Here is a 21,519-nt window from a genome sequence, read left to right as displayed (position 1 = left end):
ATCGTCTATCGTTCTTTTTTGCACCAATCAGCAAATTATTTAAAGGTGCTTGAGTTCTTGCTCCATTTGGTAGAAATTTTCGATAAAAATTAACCAAAGCTAAAAATTTTGTCAAATCCTTGATTGTTGGAGGTTTTGTATAATCCAAAATAGCACTTACTTTTATTTTGCATTGGATCGATACCAAAACTAGTAATTTGTGTCCCAAAAAGTTGAGTTCTGAGACTCCCAATTCACATATTCCAGCGTTGACAATGATACCATACGTTTTGAATCGTTCGAATAGTTGCTTGAGATGTTCCATGTGCTGATCAGGATCAGACGAAAAAACTAAGACATCGTCAACAAAGTTAAGACCTCGGACTACTTCATTCATGAAACGCTGGAAGGTCTGTGTTGCATTGCATAACCCAAATGGCATTCTCAAAAATTCGAACAAACCAAATGGTGTTATAACTGCAGTTTTAGGAATATCTTCCGGATTTACTGGAATTTGGTAATACGCTTTCATAAGGTCAACTTTTGAAAATATTTTCGCAACCGCCATTTCCATAGTAAAATCACTAAGATACGGTATTGGATACTTATCCGATACAGTAATTTTATTGACTGCTCGGTAATCACCAAATGGTCTCCAAGTACCATCAAGTTTTGGTACCATGTGTAGTGGGTTAGCCCAACTACTGTTGCTTGAACGAATAATTCCGTTATCCAAAAGATACTGAAATTCAGCTTTAGCTATGGCAAGTTTTTGTGGATCTAATCTTCTTGGGCGGGCCTTTACAGGGCTACCAGACACTGTGATATGATGGACAACTTGATGCTTGCATTCGGAAGTAAATGTTTGGGCAGAATACAAATCAGAATATTCCTTAAAAAGTTCATGAAAGGTGTGTTCAAAAATATAACACCATCAACAAGTACTTTTCTTTTTAAGTTTGGTAATAGGTGACGATTTAACGATTTAAACTCCCTAGGTGTGACCAATTGGCGCCGGTTGGCGGAGCGAAGGAGCGACTGGCGCGCCTTGTTGGACGGCCATAACCGTTTAGACGGTTAAGCGCCAATTAAGTAAGTAATAGGTGAAAATGTCTCAAAAAATCAGCCCCTATAATTGGCTTTGATACATCTGCCAAAATGTAAATATCCATCTGAAACTTCGACGAAGACCTAGATCAAGCTCAAATAATTTTTCACCATAGGTAGGGATACGAGCTGCATAAAGGACAAGTTTACTGGATTGTTTTGATGTCTTGCATGGGAAAACAGAAAGTTCAGCCCCTAAATCTATTAAAAACTTTACTTTTGTCTTACGCTCAGTGATGAATAGTCGACCAGATACATTACCATCATCATGAGTGGTCGAAACTTCTGACGACGGCGGAATTAGTTTTTTGGATTTTTAAATATACATGGCTGTATACACTTGATTACTCTCTCAGCAAAACGCCAATGATACCAGCATAACCCTGAATCTTTGCGGTTTCGTGACTTTTCACGAGATTGAGATAAACTACGTCTAGATGAACTACCACGATTTGAATTGCGAGATCGGTTCTCGATAGCTTCTATTCTCGATATGATCGAATCCAATTTTAATGAAAAAGTAGAAAATTCGGAATGTGACTTATGTCATTACGAGGCATATCAGTTCGAACATTTTTTTTAACTAATTCAGCAGTGGATAATGAAGTAGGAGAAAATTGCTCAAAAACTTTATCAGCTAATATTGCCAGCTTATCTAATTGTTGTTGTTGTTGCTTATCTAATTGATTGCATTCTGTTACCGCAAGGATGCACTTGACTTTTTCCGGAAGTCTTTCCAAAAATAACATTTCTAACACATCACTGACCTTAGATCCAGCTAAAGCTTTCATGCGGGGCATGAGATGTGAAGGCTTTTGATCACCTAACTCTAAATTGTTCAGCAGCTGTTTCAGTGGACTCTCTTCGGATTCAGTAAAATGTTGAATAATTCGGGTCTTCATAGCTTCATAATGTCCTTGCGCTGGAGGAATCTTGATGATGTCTTTTACCACGTAAAGAATCGATGGGTTCAGATGGCTTAGAAGATATTAAAATTTTGTTGAGTCTTGACTTACCCCAGCAATGTTGAAACTTGATTCAATTTGCAGAAACCAGATTTCAGGTTCTTCACGCCAGAAAGTTGGTAGTTTAGGGATACGTGCCGAAAAAATCTCACCAGCCGAAACGGTGCCCGGCACTGAAGTTGCAGAAAATGAAGACGGTCCCACGCCGGATGTTGTTGATGCTGACGTATTGGTGCCAGAATTATCCTCTCTCGTAACCAACGGCATGTTCAAAAAATTGGGGTCACCAAATGTTGAAATAAACAATTTTTTTTTTATATCTTTTTATTACACAAGGAAAAAGTTTTAAGTGAAAAAGTTTTGTTTTCAAATGTCAACACATTTAAATATTTCACAGAGTTCTTGAAATAAAAATATTAAAACAAGTGGAATAGTACATAACAAGTGGGTTACCACAATGATCAACACTTCCATTATCATGCAGCCACAATTGTAGTATCCCCAAGGTTAAGAACCGTAAGGAAATCTTCAAGTCCCTAGATTGCAGAATTTGGGACAAAGACAAAGAAATGCTGATAAGCACTTATAAAGCAACTGGTCATCCATTTGTAAGCTACGCGTCGCTGATATAGCTGCCGAGTTTAAGAGAAACAAAATGGAAGGAGCTGCAGGCCAGAATATGTTGTTGTTGTAGCGATAAGACACTCCTCGATTGTTTTGGAGAGTGTTATCAATGTTGATGGTCCTTTGCCGAATATAGAGCCGGTACGAGCACCAATAAACTACAAGCCCGACCGTCTTGATTTAATATGACCACGTTGAACCTTCTAGGCCAATACCCCCACCCCTTGGAGTGGTCAGATCCTCGGCTGCTAAAAACATAGGATTCCCCACGGGTAGGTGAGGTTGCCAGTTGGGTTGGTGGAGCTATAAATTGCGCTGGCGAACCCTTGAATCATCAGGGTATTTTAGTCGCCTCTTACTACAGGTATACCTGCGGCGGGTATATTCTAAACCCGCTGGGATGACGCCATAGCTTTATCTAGTCTTATGCCGATAAACGGCCTTTGAACCCCGTTCTCATGACCCAATAGCCGAAACTCGGAGTAGAGAAAAGCAGAGTTCCCAGGCAGACGTGCTTGGTACTGTAACGGGTTAAACTCTTACTTATTTAGAATCAAACCCGTCATACGCATTATATGTACTGCATTCTAAGTGTCCCCACATGACACCAACAATATTTTCAAGCAGATTTGTTTTGATGGTCCTATGGCGGATATAGATCCGGTACATACCGGTAACTAGTATCTTTAAGGTACTAACGCGACCATCTTGGGTACGATTACCCCGCGAAACTTGCCTAGCCTGCCAAATATGTGTAGGCTATATTCATATATGTAACTAGATTCGCCTCCAGTAGTTTCTTTGAGCAATTATTGAGTGGGTGCGTGTGTTAAACTGTTAATACAACTTAAATAATAATAAAACGTATTAGTAATTTGTTGTAGATTGTTTTATTGAACTATTCCAAGTGAAAGCTACTGGTACAGTACATACATAAATTAATAAAAACGAAAATCAGCTATACAATTTATTATGACATTATAAGTATAGTTTAAGGTTAAGAACCGCTAATGTTTCAACCATCGTAAGGAGGCGCCGATAAATAAATAATGTAGTTATTAGTTAAACGAACATTATTTCAAAACAACATTGAACAACCAAATATCAATTAAATATTACAATTGTTGTTATTACATACTAAAACTAAATTGAATCAGATGTGCCAATTCTAATCACAACATCTAAATTATAATCTTTTAGGTAAAGTTATCTTGTTAAGTGGTTATTGCCTCTGAATACCTAATATACTTTAACATATTTTAGAACTTTCAACTGGGCCATATTTTTAAATAAAGTAAGATAATTCCAATTCTTTATCACCTTGCTTGCTTCAAATGCGGTTACGAATATGGAGTTCGTGGGTTGACGTTGATCATTTCCGTAGTACTGAAATTCAAACAAATTTAAAGTTAATAACATTTTTCTCATTTTTATCTAAACGGCACGCTTTTAATTATACGTGTGCTATCTTCGCATTCAAACACAATCTTTTAAAGCCAAACATATATACTAGGAAATCCGATTCCGGAATCGCAGCTCCGGGAACTGAATCCACACTGAACTTCTTTAAAAAAATTTGTTAAAAAAATATAAAATAATGAAGGTGCAGTGAAATAACGCCATGGGAAATACCCGCCTTTTTCGAAATGGAAATAACGCTGTTTAACAGAAAATAAAAAAAATTTAAGCACATCCTTTATATAAATGGACAAAAATCAGCGAGAAAAGTGTTCTTATATAAAGACATATTCTTGCTGACCTTTGATTTTAAAATTTTGGCATACAAATTCTAAAAATATTTATGAGAAATAAAAATATAGAACTGCAAGAGAGGGCTCGTTGCATGTATTTTCCCATTAGTTTGGCGCAATCGAGCTCTTCTATACGAAGACCATTCAAAGATTTTACTGGGCTCAATGCTACGTAGGCCTGGCCTTTGGCGGAAAGTGCAGATCCTGCGTTAACCACCGTACACCCTTGCATTTTGTGAACTGTGCAAGCCCAACACAGTATAATAATCGATCATAAGATTCCCTCCGTTCCGTACCATTTTTCTAAATAGCTCGATCCGTGCGCCCCCTAGCGAAACTTTTCCGTATGCGTTTTATACTGTCATCGGCCTCTGAATTAAGTTTGAAATTTCAAGTCTCTAGCTCACCAAGAAGTTACTTAAAAACCGATCTCAAAATTCCACATTTCCAAATTCTTATCTAATTATTTCGAACAGTGCGCCACCTAATGGATTTTTCTACTTTTGTTGCATTATCTCGGTGTCTTAACCTATATGTGAAGTTTCACGTTTGTACCTTAATGAGAAGTTACTTAAAAATCTATTGCAAGATTTGTTTTGAAAATGCGGACAAACATTCAACCGACCTAATATAAAGGAAATGAAAATAGCAACCGCGGGTTTTATTTTATTTTTTTCTAAAGAACAGGGATCTAACGTCGTTCTTGTTACCAATTATAATTTACTATAAACATTTGCAGGTCAGCATTGGAATACAATTTTTTTTATTTAATAAAGTAAATTAAAATTAAATAAATAGAATATCATAAAAAAACGAAAAAAAAACAAATAATATTCAGTAATAAAAAGGCAAAGTTTTGTAAAATACAATAACGCTAGGTACACAGCTGAATAATAAAATAAAAGTAAAATAAAGTTGATGTAAATTAGATACATAATATAATAAAGTTTTAATTTCTGAGAGGACAGTTACGCTTCGAGCGTTATTTCCCAATGACAGTAAATAAAGCCCGTGGCCGTAATTTCTTTTTTTTATTAACACTAGCGGGCGTACGCCATTATCAACAAACAGAACGTATGTATGTACGTGGAGTAAAGTGAGACACATAACAACTGAATTAAGTACTTCTATTTAGCAATAAAATTTAGATTTCATCTTCAAAATAATAATAGCTCATATCACTTATTTTAAATACTAGATTTCCACAGTCACGTGCTATAAATGACAGAAAAGAGAGTGCAACTTAGTGCAACCATTAGATCTGCCACGTTTCATTTGAGAATTTTGAAAACCATAAGCATTCAGGGTGCATAAACTTAATAAACTTATATAAACTTAAAATAATTGAAAGCCCATAATTTGTTAATAATTTACGATGTGAAAAAACTCACATAACTAGATTATGAAAGTAGATACTCTCAAATCGCTGACGGTCCGAGAAGTAAGCGTTCTTGAATCGCCATTAGCGAACGATCCAAGACAGACTAAATTCTCAATTCGGGGACGATTTGAGAAAATAAAAATTCTCGAATGGCGGCGATGCACGAAAAATCTTCTAACCGCGAATGATCCGAGCAATTAAAATTCTTGATAAAAAATCTCCATACAAGCTTGAATTTTATAACTCCTATCTAAGAAATTGGATTGGAAGGGCTGTTCTTAAAGGAAATTAATTATTTCTCTAAGTGTATCATTATGGGTAAAGCACTATAAGAGAGTGTGATCTATTCCGGATTTTATTATTTATTATTTAGCTTCATCCCCGATAGAGTTTTAATAGTTTCCGCTGTATAGCCAACTGAAGAACAATACCATGAAAAAAGTGTACAGTTTATTTAGTAAAAATAAATATTTGTATTCAAAAGTTGTTAAAACTGCACAAGATGATTGTAGGTGTGGTAAATAATAACGAAATGTTACAGTCCGGAAGACTTGTAAGCGTGAGGGCTTTCCAAAAAATGATAAAATGAGTTTCGAGTATAAAGGACATGAAGGAAAATACTTAAGTAGGTAAATTTATAGAAAGTATTTAATATCAGTGCCATACATTTTTAAATATGTAAGCATCAAACAGCTATTCCTACATTAATAAATTATATAGGGCTTAATGAGTCCTCAGTAGAAATCTATCTCCAATATATCTTCCACGATTCTCCCTCCCGGTTTTATTAAGTTACATTTCAATGATGCAGTAAAAAAATTATTTTTGAAAAAAAATTTTAAAATAAAATTATATAAACATCTGGTCCACTCACGTCCCCATAATTATAAGTTCATCTCTTTAGAAATTATTTCTGTTCGGTGTATTTTGATAAATCAAAAAAATAAAAATTATAATGAATAAGCCATTTATGCTGAATTATTTTGCTTATTACCACCATCTTGGTGGGAGCTGGTGGTAAAAGCTAATATGAAATATTTTTTGAACAATGGGTATTCTTTAAATTGGTTAGAAGGTCGAACTGCATCATCAAAAATGATTTTTAATGTTTTCAATGCTTATACAAAAATTTGCTAGGTTGTTTTTTCTATAAACCATAAGAAATCCTACGATCCTGTGATTACAGTTCTTCGAATACTGAAACCTCGCGATTATAAGAATGTTGTGGTTTTTAATGCACTAATATACATTTTATGTTATTTGATACTAACCTTTTGCTACACTTTATATGTATAAAAAGCAATGCGATACCAAGTACTAGACAAATAGAGCCGACCACAATGTAAGCAATGCCAAGGAATGGATTTTTGCCGCCTAGCAGAGACGTTGTTGATAAAATCATTTTCTTTGAACCATCAAATGACGTAACGGGATATTCTAAGCATAAAAGGAGATGAAAATTCAGGTAAAACATTCTATGTGAACAACAGGAAACAATATACATATATCGTCGGCGAAAGTGCAATGCCGCTTATCCGTGCACATTCTATGGAACCATCTAATCGCTACTGATGTTACAAATTTAATTTGATTTTCTAGTTCTCTTGACCTTGAAGTTTATGAATCTATAACTTATATTTTAAGAGTGTTGTTGTAAGACCACTTCAGCTGGCCTAACCTTCAACCACATATAAGAATTGTAATGCAGATTGGGTTATTAATTACATCACCAATTATACATTGACGGATGACGCCTTATGTTGTTGTTGTTGTTGTTGTAGCGATACGGTTGCTCCCCGAAGGTTTAGGGAGTGATCGATGTGATGGTCCTTTGCCGTTTACAGATCCGGTACGCTCCGGTAACACAGCATCATTAAGGTGCTGGCCCGACCATCTCGGGAACGATTTATATGGCCACATTAAACCTTCAGGCCAATCCGGTATTTTAGTCGCCTCTTACGACAGGCATACCTACCGCGGGTATATTCTAACCCGCTGACGCCTTATATCGGCTGTCAGTCCGAAAACGCAATTCCTCTATATGGGATATTCTCTAATATGAACATTTTTTTTTTTTTCATAAACACCGTATCAAACGTCATGTATTAAATGTATGCCTAAATATGGCATTTTTTGAATAAAATTCTAAGGTACGACATTCTTCAAAAAAATTCTGAAATATAGAGTTTTTAAAAGATTTTTTATATAGGGCGTTTTCCAAAGGGCGGCCAAGATAGAATTATATTATACTCAGCAGTCGAATGGTAGTTGTTTTTAATGTGCCAAACCGTTTTTAAATAAGCTTAAAACTATGAAAAAAGGTTTAAAGGGACAGTATAACGGAAACAAATATTGCAATGGGTATATGATAATTCAGTCAGAATAAGTAATAGCCTAACTAATTGCAGTGCTCACATCAAAGCTGAGCTAAATTGACTAAGCAGTCAAAGTTTTCCTCCTTCTATAGGTGGCGATTAAACAACTCCGGTTACGGCATTTCCGGGTTGAAAGGAGGTTACTGAGCAATGGAATGTATCGAAGAAAACTTAATATTGAGCTGTGTGAGCTTTACACACTTATCAGCCAATAAAAGTCCAAGGGTTTCACTGCTAGGTCATTCTTGTTGTTACCGAAACAACTTCGTAGAGGTAAAAGGAAGCAAAGCGCATTTGGGCAAACCAAAAATTTTGTCGGTAAGTGTAATGAAATATGATTCCATACTCATCTCTCATTCTGCGCAATTCTTTCTCAAATATGTCGCGAAATACGCTTAAGCCGATAATTTTTCCAACATATATGAAGATCTGGCGAAAATTTCAATTCAAACAACACAACAAACAAATAAATACGAAGAAGCTATGATCATCGCCTTTCGCAATAAAGCGCTATCGGATGCTAAGAGCGCTTTCTGTGGGCAACATGTAATGCATTCATCCACATCCAGGCGATAGGCCATAAGACGAGCACGTAAACACAGCACGCCTTCTATTACTATCACCGCCAAAAATGTTGAAGGAGCTTTCAAAGATGCCAAACCGTCCAAAGCAGTAGGCTTGGACGGGATTGCCATGCCGATGATTAAAACCTTTTGCAATGAGGGATTTAAACACCTGGCGCTAGTCCTTAAACCCGTCTCTGTCCACTCTCATCATCACTGAAAAAAGGAAAATGGCGAAGGTCGTACCGCTACTTAAGTCGGGGAAGCCAGCTATCAAAGGCGACTCAAATCGTCCGCTATCTCTCCTATCACCACTAACCAAGACACTTGAAACTTTTGAACGAAAAATACATAAAAAAGGCCTTGGAGGCATCCACAAAGAGTAGGCAAAGTACTATGCCGATAAATGCCCAGCGAACTCCGTTCTCAGTGAGAAATGCCCGAAATTCGCAGTTGATGAAAGCAATCTCGCATCACTCTGGCACAACTTCGATTTGGGTACTGTAATACTCAGGTTAAACTCTTACATATCCATAATCAACCCCGACATACGCAATGAATATTCTGTAAGTAATGTGTCTCCACATGACACCTACTATGTGCTGCAATGTGGAGCCAACGCCTTTAACACCCATGTCTCTTAGGTCCAACCCTATAGGAACTTCAAGTTTTCTTGGACTCCCGTTAGAGGATATTGATGACAATTTGTGATAGGTCGCGCCTATTGGATGGAGCGAAGCACTACTACAACAACAACAACAACAAGGTATTTTCATGATTTTAAATTGATTAAGCAGTTTTGTAGAAGATTTGCACTTTTAACGACGATATGTTTCTGAAAACAAGATTTAGGTTTATACATACGATAATCAATATTTAGTGTATATGATCCCTTCTTTAAACCATTTTGAAAAGTTGAATTTGAATGGTCAATACGCCGATAAAGTTTGCGAAAACTAGCAGTGCAGCTGTACGCATCCAAACAATTAAATCTTCATTCTATATGAAAAATATGTATACCAAACATTTTTATTTACGAGTACCGTCAATTTAAACAAACCTGGAACCCATTGTTTTCAGGATTTTGGGGATCTAATTGCCACAGTTCTTTTTGCCAAAACTTTGGTTTACTGAAGTCTTTTAAAGCGATTGTTAGATTTCCTGGCGGATTCCTAAATTTTATTAATTTATCGGATGGCCATGCAATGCCAGTATTAAGCAAAGGTACATCTACATCTTCATACTTTAGCGTTAATGTGTCTACGGACAAAGAGAAGCAAACTGATTATGCAGATCATCAAATGGGTAAGCATAACTTTTATACAAACCGTTAAAAAGAGAATTAGCAATTGCTCCACACGGTGCGATGGGTATCTTCTCCATATTTTCTCCAAAAGCATATGCAAATGGCACACAATCGTTGATGGTTCTGACGACAGGCGACCCAACAGCTGCTCATCGTCTCGAGATTTTACATAGCGTCGATGGTTTTGGTAATAATTGCTTAGGCCATAGTACATGTAAACTTTTCCCTAAATGATGTAAGATGTTAAAACTCAGTTTGATTACCAACAACAGTGCGATTGATCTCAATAAATAATGAATATAGCATAGCAAAGATTAATAGCAGGAGTACTCTTAGGCGGGGGTTTTTAATGCGAGTATAAACTCAGTTAAAGCTGATTAGAGTTTAATCCTGCCACTTCGGCCGATTAATTATATATATATAATTATATATATATAAGCACCTCATGGAACTTGCGGGGGTGGGGAGGGAGATATGGTCTGAAGGTTTAACGTGGCCATATAAATCTTTCCCGAGATGGTTGGGCTATCACCTTAATGGTGCTTTTATCGGTGCGTACCGGGTCTGTATCCGGCAAAGGACCATCACATCGATAACACTCCCCAAAGCCTTCGGGGAGCAACCTTATCGCTACAACAACAACAACAACAAACCATTGTTACCTACGCCGATGACTGCACGATAATAGCTACAGGTCCCGTTGTTGTTGTTGTTGTTGTTGTAGCAGTGCTTCGCCCCACCTAACAGACGCGACCGATCACAAATTGTCATCAATATCCTCTAACGGGAGTCCATAAGAAGACACCCCGTGGCGATTCTGAGAGCAGTATTTTGGCAGGCCTGTAGCTTTCTTCCAGTGGGTAATTTTTAGGCTTGGCGACCATATGGGTGACGTGTAGCACGTAAACGGCTGGCCAATTGCTTTGTATGTAGTAATGAGCGTTTCTTTATCTTTTCCCCAGGTACTGCCAGCAAGGGATTTGAGGATATTATTACGGCTCTTGATTTTCGGAACAAATGCGGCTGCGTGCTCACCAAAATGTAGATCCTGATCAAACGTCACACCCAAGATTTTGGGGTGTAGGACAGTCGGTAGCGTAGTGTCATCGACGTGGATGTTCAAAATGGTCGACATTTGGGACGTCCATGTGTAAATAAGGTCGCGGAAGATTTAGTCGGTGATAATGCCAGGTTTCGCGAGGCGGAAAAAACTGGAGATATCAGGGAGGTAGCCTTTTATTCTGTTGCAGAGCTCATCGATCTGTGGGCCTGGGCCTCGACCACTTCTCCCTGGACTTGGTTATACTCGCCAGTGACTGTACGTAATCTTGTTCCATGTAATGGCTTTACTCTCCTGTTCACCAAATCAGATCGGATTATGGAATGAGATGCGCCCGTATCTATAGTCATAAAACGCTCCTTGCCATCCACATAACCTCTTACGGTAAGACTGCTCGATTGTCTTCCGATTTCTGATACAGAGATCACGGGACATTCAACAGCTGGAGCTATCTCTCGATTACATCTGGGTCGCTCCCTGCTCATCTCCTCCAGCTTTGTACCACCCTATGCTGTTGGAACCACTAGAATCAAGATCGCAATGAGGTGCAATGTGACTTGGCTTCCCGCATTTGAAGCATTTTATTACTCTGTCACCTCCGCTTCTGCGATCCTTTCAGCGCTTCCAATATTGTGTTCGCCCAGTCTGGCCTTTCTACTTCCACAACGGCGATGCTGTTTCCTGAATCAGAGCATGTGATACCGTATCTGCGAATGTAGGTTCGATATCCAGAATTCCATTTGTGAAAGATTGAATTTTAACTCTCTCAGTGTATTCAACAGGTGCGTCGGCATTTGCAAGGTGGAGCCAATATTTCCCTCTGGAAACGGTTCAGTAACTCCATTTGGTATATCTGTCTCCTATGTTCGGTTCCGCGTCGCCTCTCGTAGAGCGCCCATCACTGATTCATAACTGTTCCGTTTGTGCTCTGGAATAGTCTGTAAGATTCCAGCTGCTGGCCCTTTCAAAGCCACGAACAGTGGGCAAGCATTCCAGTTGTTCACTGCTGACGTCTTCTCAAATTGCAGCTTAAATATCTGAAAAGCAACAGAGCCGTCAAAAGATGGAGTTTTTACCTTCGGACTGCTTGCTGAAACAGCTGGGCGATTTTGTTGCAGCTCCTGTATACGACCTTTTAAAGCATCTACCTCGGCCTCGATTTTGTCTCAAACTGCATTATTTTTTCATCCTTACGATATTAAGTTTTGCAGAGATCTGCGATGATACCTGTGCCGAAAATTGTCCCGACATTTCGGATATACGTGCCTCCTGTGCTTCGATCCTGGATGCTATTTTGTGATGACATTTCGGATACTACGTGCCTCCTGTACTTTGTTATGGAATCGCATCTATGATGTAGCAGTAAGGAAGGCACCCTTGAATCCCGCCTCGCGTTTATCATACACCACTCTGTGCAATATCATATATTTGATCCTGGCATCGACCGCAGGGACAATGTCTTAGAACGTCAAGGCCTATCTGTCCGGTCAGACGATGCAAACCTAGAAATCATCAACATCTACATCCCTCCTGCCACCTGTTGCCCCAGTGGATACCGCCCTAATATTAGCGCCTTACTCACTGGCAACAATCGCATTATCTTAGGCGACTTTAATGCCCATCACGATCTATGGCATTCAAACCTTGCGGGCTGACACGACGTTCTGCACAATAAACGGAGACTCCCCCACACGTATGTAAGAAGCTGTCACAGTTCGCCGGATATCTCAATCGTGAGCGCAGAACTCGTAAACTGCGTCAACTGGCAGCCGATGCTAACATTGGCATCCGACCACCTGCCTATACTTATTGCGTTGGAGCGTACCGCCGACTTCATCGTTACAGAAAAACGCACTTCCATAAACTTTAAAAAACGAAAGTGGGACGAATACAAATCTTTTACTGACAACCTCTTTGCTGCCCGCCCTATGCCGACTGATGCCCGCCAAGGGGAGCGTGCTTTCCGCAAGGTCATTGAATCCGCCTCGGCACGTTTCATTCCCGCCGGGAGAATTCCCGAAATTCGGCCCCACTTCCCGGCGGAGGCCGCAAATTTAGCGAGAGAACGTGAACTCGCCTCGCGTTTATCATACACCACTCTGTGCAATATCATATATTTGATACTGGCATCGACCGCAGGGACAATGTCTTAGAACGTCAAGGCCTATCTGTCCGGTCAGGCGATGCAAACGTAGAAATCATCAACATCTACATCCCTCCTGCCACCTGTTGCCCCAGTGGATACCGCCCTAATATCAGGGCCTTACTCACTGGCAACAATCGCATTATCTTAGGCGATTTCAATGCCCATCATGATCTATGGCATTCAAACTTGCGGGCGGACAGTAGGGGTGAGATGTTGGCGGATCAAATAGAAGAAACGACGTTCTGCACAATAAACGGAGACGCCCCCACACATTTGGTAGGAAGCTGTCACAGCTCGTCAGATATCTCAATCGTGAGCGCAGAACTCGTAAACTGCGTCAACTGGCAGCCGATGCTAACATTGGCATCCGACCACCTGCCTATACTTATTTCGTTGGAGCGTACCGCCGACTTCATCGTTACAGAAAAACGCACTTTCATATACTTCAAAAAAGGAAAGTGGGAAGAAATATAAATCCTTTACAGACAACCGCTTTGCTGCCCTCCCTATACCGACTGAGGCCCGGCAAGGGGAGCGTGCCTTCCGTAAGGTCATTGAATCCGCCTCGGCACGTTTCATTCCCGCGCGGAGAATTCCGAAATCCGGTCCCACTTCCCGGCGGAGGCCGCAAACTTAGCGAGAGAACGTGACCTTATAAGACAGCTTGATCCAGGCGACCCCCAAATAAGGGATATAAACCAACGCATCAGATTGCTTGTGGATGAACACAAGCGGGCGAAATGGGAGGAGCACCTAAGAGGTTGTAACCTCTCTACCGGTGTGGGTAAACTTTGGTCCACCGTAAAGTCCCTATCGAATCCGACTAAGCACAAAGACAAAGTTTCCATCGCTTTGTCGACAATTGCTGTCGGATGCGAAAAAATGTGCGAGCGCTTTCTGCCGACAATATATAATGCATCCTACGGTCGACAAAGAATAGACGGAGAGCCAATAGACACGCACATAAACACAAATTCAGCGCGTCACCAATCACCATCACCGCTAAAGAGGTTGAGGACGCCATTGGTCGTGCTAAACCATCCAAAGCAGTGGGCCCAGACGGCATAGCCATGCCGATGCTTAAAAGCTAGGGAAAGAGGGTTTCAAATATTTAGCGCATGTCTTCAACCTGTCTCTTTCACCTTTGTCATACCGAGAAATGGAAAATGGCCAAGGTGGTCCCGCTACTAAAGCCTGGGAAACCAGCTAACATAGGTGAGTCGTATCGTCCGATATCTCTCCTGTCGCCAGTGGCAAAGACGCTTGAAGCCATTTTGCTCCCTTATTTCCAAGCAAATTTGCAGCTAGCCCCTACATCAGCATGGCTTCAGAAAACTCCATAGCACTACCACCCGCGCTAAATGCCATTAGCACCCAGATAAATTGCGGTTTAAATCAATACCCCCACCATAGAACAGTACTCGTAGCGCTAGACCTATCAAAAGCTTTTGATACGGTCAACCATGGCTCGTTACTGCAAGACCTGGAAGGGTCTACTCTTCCCCCATGTCTTAAAAGGTGGACCGCAAATTATCTGGGTGGTCGGCAGGCATCGGTGCAATTTAGAAACGAAACATCAAAACCAAGGAGAATTAAACAAGGGGTGCCACAGGGTGGTGTCCTATCCCCACTTTTGTTTAATTTCTACATATGTAAGCTACCTTCACCACCGGAAGGAGTCGCAATCGTTTCCTACGCCGATGACTGCACAATAATGGCCACAGGCCCAGGCCAAAGATCGATGCGCTATGCAATAAAATAAACGGCTACCTCCCTGATCTCTCCAGTTTTTCGCCTCGCGAAACCTGGCATTATCACCGACTAAATCTTCCGCGACCTTATTTACAACATGGACGTCCCAAATGTCGACCATTTTGAACATCCGCGTCGATGGCACTACGCTACCGACTGTCCTACACCCCAAAATCCTGGGTGTGACGTTTGATCAGGATCTACATTTTGGTGAGCACGCAGCCGCAATTGTTCCGACAATTCAGAGCCGTAACAAAATCCTCAAATCCCTCGCTGGCAGTACTTGGGGAAAAGATAAAGAAACGCTCATGACTACATACAAAGCAATTAGCCAGCCGATTACGTGCTACGCGTCACCCATATGGTCGCCAAGCCTAAAAATCACCCACTGGAAGAAACTACAGGCCTGCCAAAATACTGCTCTCAGAATCGCCACGGGCTGTGTTCTTATGTCCCCAGAACACCATCTGCATAATGAGGCGAGAATACTCCCCATCAGGGAGAGAAATGAGATGCTGACCAAACAGTTCCTGTTGAATACCCAGAAACCTTGGCATCCCAACAGACATCTGATTGATGAACCAGCACCGCCTAGGGGCTTAAGGAGTCATCTCCGTAAGCATTTTTAGGAAATACGGCACCTGAGAACTCAGCCGTATGAAGTGAAAAAACACAAGCAGGTCCTTGGTGAACTCCATAAACAGGCGTCGGACCTTTATGCCGGGAATTGCCCGGTGAATCCAGTGCTTAACGAAAATTATCCAAAACTCGCGGAAGAGGAACGCATACTCCCCAGGGAAACGCGTGTCACTCTTGCTCAACTTCGTTCTGGATACTGTAACAGGTTAAACTCTTACCTATCCAGAATCAACCCCGACATACAAAATGTATGCCCCGCTTGCAATGTGTCCCACATGACACCAACCATCTCTTTAATTGTAATGTGGAACCAACGCCTCTAACACCCCTTTCCTTATGGTCCACCCCTGTTGAAACGGCAAGTTTCCTTGGACTCCCGTTAGAGGATATTGATGACAATTTGTGATTGATCGCGGCTATTAGGTGGGGCGAGCATTGCTACAACAACAACAACATGTCATAATATTTGCCCCAGCGGGTTAGGGGATCAGAATATACCCGCGGTAGGTATGCCTGTCGTACGAGGCGACTAAAATACCAGATTCAAGGGGTTGTGTAACGCAACCCTTCAGGTTGCCAGCGCAATATATAGCTTCTCCGAACCCAATTGTCAACCTCACCTATCCGCGGCGAATCCTGTTTCACTAACAGACGAGGCTATGGCAACCACAAGCTCCTCATGGAACTTGGGGGTGGGGAGGGGGAATGGCCTGAAGGTTTAATGTGGCCACATAAATCGTTCCCGAGATGGTCGGGCTAGCACCTTAATGGTGCTGTGGTACCGGAGCGTACCGGATCTTTATACGGCAAAGGACCATCACATCGATAACACTCCCTAAAACCTTCGGGAAGCAACCTTATCGCTACAATAACAACAACAACAACATGTCAAAATATTTAAGTACTTAGGGATCCTGATTGACAATAAACTGAGGTTTACGGATCATATTGATTATATTGTTGCCAAAATGGGCAAAAAAATTGAATTTTGGAAGAGATCGTGTAAACTTATTAGTAAGAAATATAAGTTGAAAGTATATAGATCCATCATAGAACCGCACTTCTTATATTGCCCTACAATATTCTTTATTGCCAATGAAACACAAGTAGACAGGTTACAAATTATGCAAAACAAAGCTATGAGATTTATATTAAAAGTGAGGTACGACACTTCCATAAAGAGTATGCTTGATGCACTAAACTGGTTGAGTGTGAAACAGTTGATATTTTACCATAGTATGAAATTTGTATTTTATATCAAGCATGGTAAATTACCAGCCTACCTAAGTGAAAAACTTGTTTATGTGAATAAAACCCATTCTTACATAATCAGGGAAAATAATAATTTTAGATTACCTCTTCTCAAAACAGAAATGGACAAGCAAAATATATTTTACAAAGGCCTGAAATGTTTTAATGAACTACCTAATCATGTTAAAAATTGTGAAAACTTAAACACCTTCAAAAAAAGTTTCACGTATATTCCTACAACAATGATATATTATAGTTGGTTGTGTGTACATAAAAGCTGGTACAGGGAGGATTGGAAACGCGTCCTTTCAAACCGGACGATAAGAGTGGCTCGTTCTGCTGAGCTGCTAGCTTTTGGGTTGACCGAAATCAAATGCATTCCGACAGCATAAATAATAAAACTGTGTAATCATACGTCTTGGAGTAGGGCAGGATTGAGAACACGTCCTTCCAACCTCCCAATGAGATGACTCCAAGACTCGCCCGTTGGGACCACCAATTCCCGTGCTGATCGGAATCTCATGCATTCCGACACCCCAAACGCTAGAAATCCTATTATTATTAAAATATAGTTATAATTTGTAATAATCCAAGTTTTAGGCTTAAAACGCCGTAATAATAAATAAATAAGGTAATAGTCTAGTTGAGGAGTCGACTGCTAATACGCTACCAAAAATATCGATAGAGGACGCGTCTTGACATCAGTATTATTAATCCGAAGGCGGAAAATAAAAATTTTAACGCGTTTAAAACGTGGCTACCGCCACGGTGATGCACAATTTTTTTTGTGGGTACGAACACAACAACAACCACATGGAAATCGCCAACTTCAACTGCAAATATCTCCGGACAGCGATAAAATTTTTCTTTTCCGCCTTCGGATTATTGTTCTCGAGATTAATACGCGTCTTTTGACACCTCACTCGATATTTTTGGTAGCGTATTAGCAGTCGACCCCTCAACTAGACTATTACCATAAATAATAATAATAATAATACTAATAATAATTTATGCTCAAGTTATGGTGTTAATGGATTGAACTTTGTTCATCTTAAACATGTAGACCACCGGCTCTTGGTAAAGTATCGATACTTTATTCAATACTTGGAAAAAAGCATTCGAATACGAAATACTCGAGTATTTTTTCGAAAAGTATCGATACTCCCTCAGTACTCGTATGATTCTATCATTAACGATATGCCAAATGTACATATTCCCTCGCTTATATTTATCATGGCATTCATAATCATATTAATTTAACATCCCGTTAATGGGTTATGTACCAATATCGCCTAGCCCTGTCATTGGAAAAACACCGAGTCGCTCCGGTATATGTACCAGATGTTGTTGGAAGCGTTTCTCTGACCTCTTTAACTTTAAGCAATTGTGCATAGTTTTAATATTTATGTTTGGGTCATAAGGAGACATTAGGTAACCGCGGATTGCCTTTAAATATGCAAATCTTTTCCTTAAATTGAGTTCATTTTTGTAGATTTCATGATTGAATCATAGTAGAATTGAGTCATTTTATTGAACTACTTACTGTGAAATCTTTTAGAAGCTCGAAATTGATTTGACAATTGCAAGTACCACTGGGCCTAGAAGTCAGATATTCTGCACAAGTAACATTATCGCCAACGCGTTTACAATGAGTATAGTCATAGACAAACTCACTAACTTCATCTGAGAAATATAGCAAAGCCCATCCCACAGGTATGAATAAAATTCCAATTACGAAGAAAGTGGGTAAGACAGTGCTAGCTGTCAAGACGGGTTGCCATGCAGGTAGTCGCTGTTGCTTGAATGCAGAATCTGAAAAAAAAAAGACAAAATACATATTTTTCATCCAAATGGTTATATTCACACAAGATTTGACAACACAAAAATAATCGGTAATAGTCTAGTTGAGGGGTCGACTGCTAATACGCTACCAAAAATATCGAGACGTGTCAAAGTACGCGTCTTGACATCAATATTAATAATCCGAAGGCGGAAAATAAAAATATTAACTCGTTCAAAAGATATTAACGAAAAACCGAAAGAAGACCCACGGGTACCTCCGAAACCGGGGGTGGGATCCATAGTATTTTTGCGCAGAACACCTTTCTTAGTTGGCGGCCTTCGGCCACGCTTATAAAAAATAACCCTGGGCTACGCCATGCCAAGTCCGGGTGTGTGGTATAACCGTTTGTGGGTAAACACAACAACAACCACATGCAAATCGCCAACTTCAACTGCAAATATCTCCGGACATAGATAAAATTTTTCTTTTCCGCCATCGGATTATTGTTCTCGAGATTAATACGCGTCTTTTGACATCTCCCTCGATATTTTTTGTAGCGTATTAGCAGTCGACCCCTCAACTAGACTATTACCAAATAATCAATAGAATTAGTCATTATGTACACCAGCCCATACTCCGATCTGCAGCATTTTACACGGCGACACATGCATTAAACCGCAACAATTACCTGAAGGCTTCTTTGATTTAGCCTGTACCCTCTCGATTTCCACTTCAGTAGACATTTTAAAAAAGAAAGTCCACTATTTTAACAAAGTTATTTTTTATAAAAACCGTTCTATTTTTTCTTTACCTACCAGCTGTCATATTTTTGACATATTAGAGTTGGGAAATACTCATAGACCTGTGATTTTTTCACAGCGAATTTTCGTGGACCAGTCCGATCATAACCATCAACAAATCACACACAGAAGTTTGCGCATTCACGAGTTCTAAATTGCTTCGTTCTGCGTATCTACGTGTTTGGTAATCATCCATCAAGCTGCCAGTGCAAATGAAATAGGCTCATCCTATTTCAAGACACCCGGTCCACGCAGGGGGAATATTTAGAATAAGGTGCCACGATTTTCCAACTTTTCTTTTTTTCGAGGGGAGGCGGGGGTCCTAAAAATCACAAAATTATCATCCGCAACTCTAGGAAACTCTTAGTTTATGAAATATAAGCCTTTTAATTTCCAAATTTAGTAAAATTTCAACTTAAGTTCTGCACTTAAAATTCGGGTCGCACATGTAGATAGTGATATCAAAAGACGCGTATTTGCGTCAAGATTCAGAATCCGAAAGCAGAAACTACATTTTTTTATCTCGTTTAAAAGTTATTCGCGGAAACCCGTCGGTACTATTGTCGCTTTTTTCGTTGTTGCAATTAAACAAACGAAAACAAATGAAGGTGGTGAATAGTGTTGCCAGCATTGTAAATTTTACTATCAGCTGATCGGTGAAATTCGCACATTCACACGCACAGTTCTCGACTCAATTTCAAAAAAAAACTTTTGATTATTTAGCTTAAATTTTAAAGTGAGATAAACCTTACCAATTGATGTATAAATAGAATATATAAGGCGTATTTGTTGTTATTAAAAGAAGCTTTTTATTTATAATAAAGTTTTTAACATTTTTTTTTTTTTTTTTTCAAATCTAATTTAACAATTTTATGCGTTTTTAAAGCATTTTTGTGCATTGATATACAACCATGTGCATATACGTTTTGACATTATATTTCATACTCGTTCGTGTTTGCCATTCTCATTGTTTCTAAATTCGTAAACAAGGACTGCAGTTATTCGGTGTGATTTTTCGAAAAAATTTATTATTTTTGTGAAATTTTACACTTAATCTGCGGCATTGTTTACTATATAGTTTGGCAGCTTAAATAGAGGTTATGTTGCGAATAGAGTGGAAGGCAGTGGACTAGGCAGTCGAATGTCATATAATGAAGAAATGGTGTTCGGAGTTTTTTCAAAGTTAAAAAAAAAAATGTTAAAAGCTTTAATATAAATAAAACTATTGTTTTAATAACAACAAAAACGCCTTATATATTCTATATACATAAATTCGTAAGGATTATCTCACTTCAAAAATTGAGTTAAATAATCTAAAGTTTGTTTTTGAAATTGAGTCGAGAACTGTGCGTGTGAATGTGCGAATTTTCACCGATCAGCTGTTAGTTGCGCTACTTGGTAAAATTTACAATGATCTGCGGTATTGTGGTGGTCAAAAAGGTTTTATGCAAAAATACTTTGACTTACAACGCGACAATGTATTTCATAATGTCGAAGTACTTATATGTGTATGTATTTAATGTGGAAGCTTGGCTTTGAGAACACGGTTGCTACCTCAGTCCATTTGGACAAAAAATGGCCCTTTTCAACCCCATATGGTCCGCTGGTTCCTTTTTCTCAATTTTTGTTCTTGCTCGGCACGGATTTGGTACTTTTATTTCTTTTTCACTGAAACAAAAAATCAAAATACTGCTAATAAAATTTTCGGAAAATCTATTACCCACACATAATTTTCAATTTACTTCTGTAAACCCATTATGTACATGTAGCTTAAGTTATTAGAAGTTAAGCAACTCTATTGTAAATATTCAGACCAATTCTAAATATTCTCGTGGAATTTTGTTCTCGCGGAATTTTTTATTCCCGCGGAAAAATTCCTCCAATTCTTTTCTCCTAGGGAGAAGAAAAATTGGGGAATAGGAATTTCGAATTTTCGAAGTCAGCTGTTTTGTCAATTGAAATTTCGTTGCGCATTTCTTATTTTGTTTAAAAAATTGAAAAGTTTAATTATTGTTGCGAATTTGTTTGAAATTAAGA

General features: G+C 39.3%; 1 protein-coding gene and 1 long non-coding RNA gene across 3 annotated transcripts; one reads left to right on the top strand and one right to left on the bottom strand.

Moving 5' to 3' along the window:
- Positions 1–3,546: 3,546 nt before the first annotated feature.
- On the bottom strand, positions 3,547–19,510 carry Cdc50 (cell cycle control protein 50A). The gene is given in 9 exon segments (XM_067782709.1): positions 3,547–4,061; positions 7,079–7,244; positions 9,610–9,705; positions 9,708–9,744; positions 9,806–10,005; positions 10,074–10,166; positions 10,169–10,277; positions 18,443–18,711; positions 19,371–19,510. Coding segments are annotated over 9 exon segments (1,071 nt in total). The 5' UTR covers positions 19,426–19,510; the 3' UTR covers positions 3,547–4,015.
- LOC137250247 (uncharacterized) lies at positions 6,864–9,799 on the top strand. 2 transcript variants are annotated; one of them, XR_010952877.1, is made up of 4 exons: positions 6,864–7,272; positions 8,275–8,500; positions 8,583–9,311; positions 9,390–9,799. It is a non-coding gene; the product is annotated as an uncharacterized lncRNA (long non-coding RNA). The 2 variants fall into 2 exon arrangements; XR_010952876.1 differs by having other exon boundaries at positions 8,275–9,311.
- Positions 19,511–21,519: the final 2,009 nt, after the last annotated feature.

This window comes from Eurosta solidaginis, chromosome 4, assembly GCF_040869045.1.
Source record: "Eurosta solidaginis isolate ZX-2024a chromosome 4, ASM4086904v1, whole genome shotgun sequence".
NCBI lineage: Eukaryota > Metazoa > Arthropoda > Insecta > Diptera > Tephritidae > Eurosta > Eurosta solidaginis.
The sequence above is the reverse complement of the archived record's forward strand: the minus strand, read 5'-3'. Positions and strand labels throughout refer to the sequence as shown.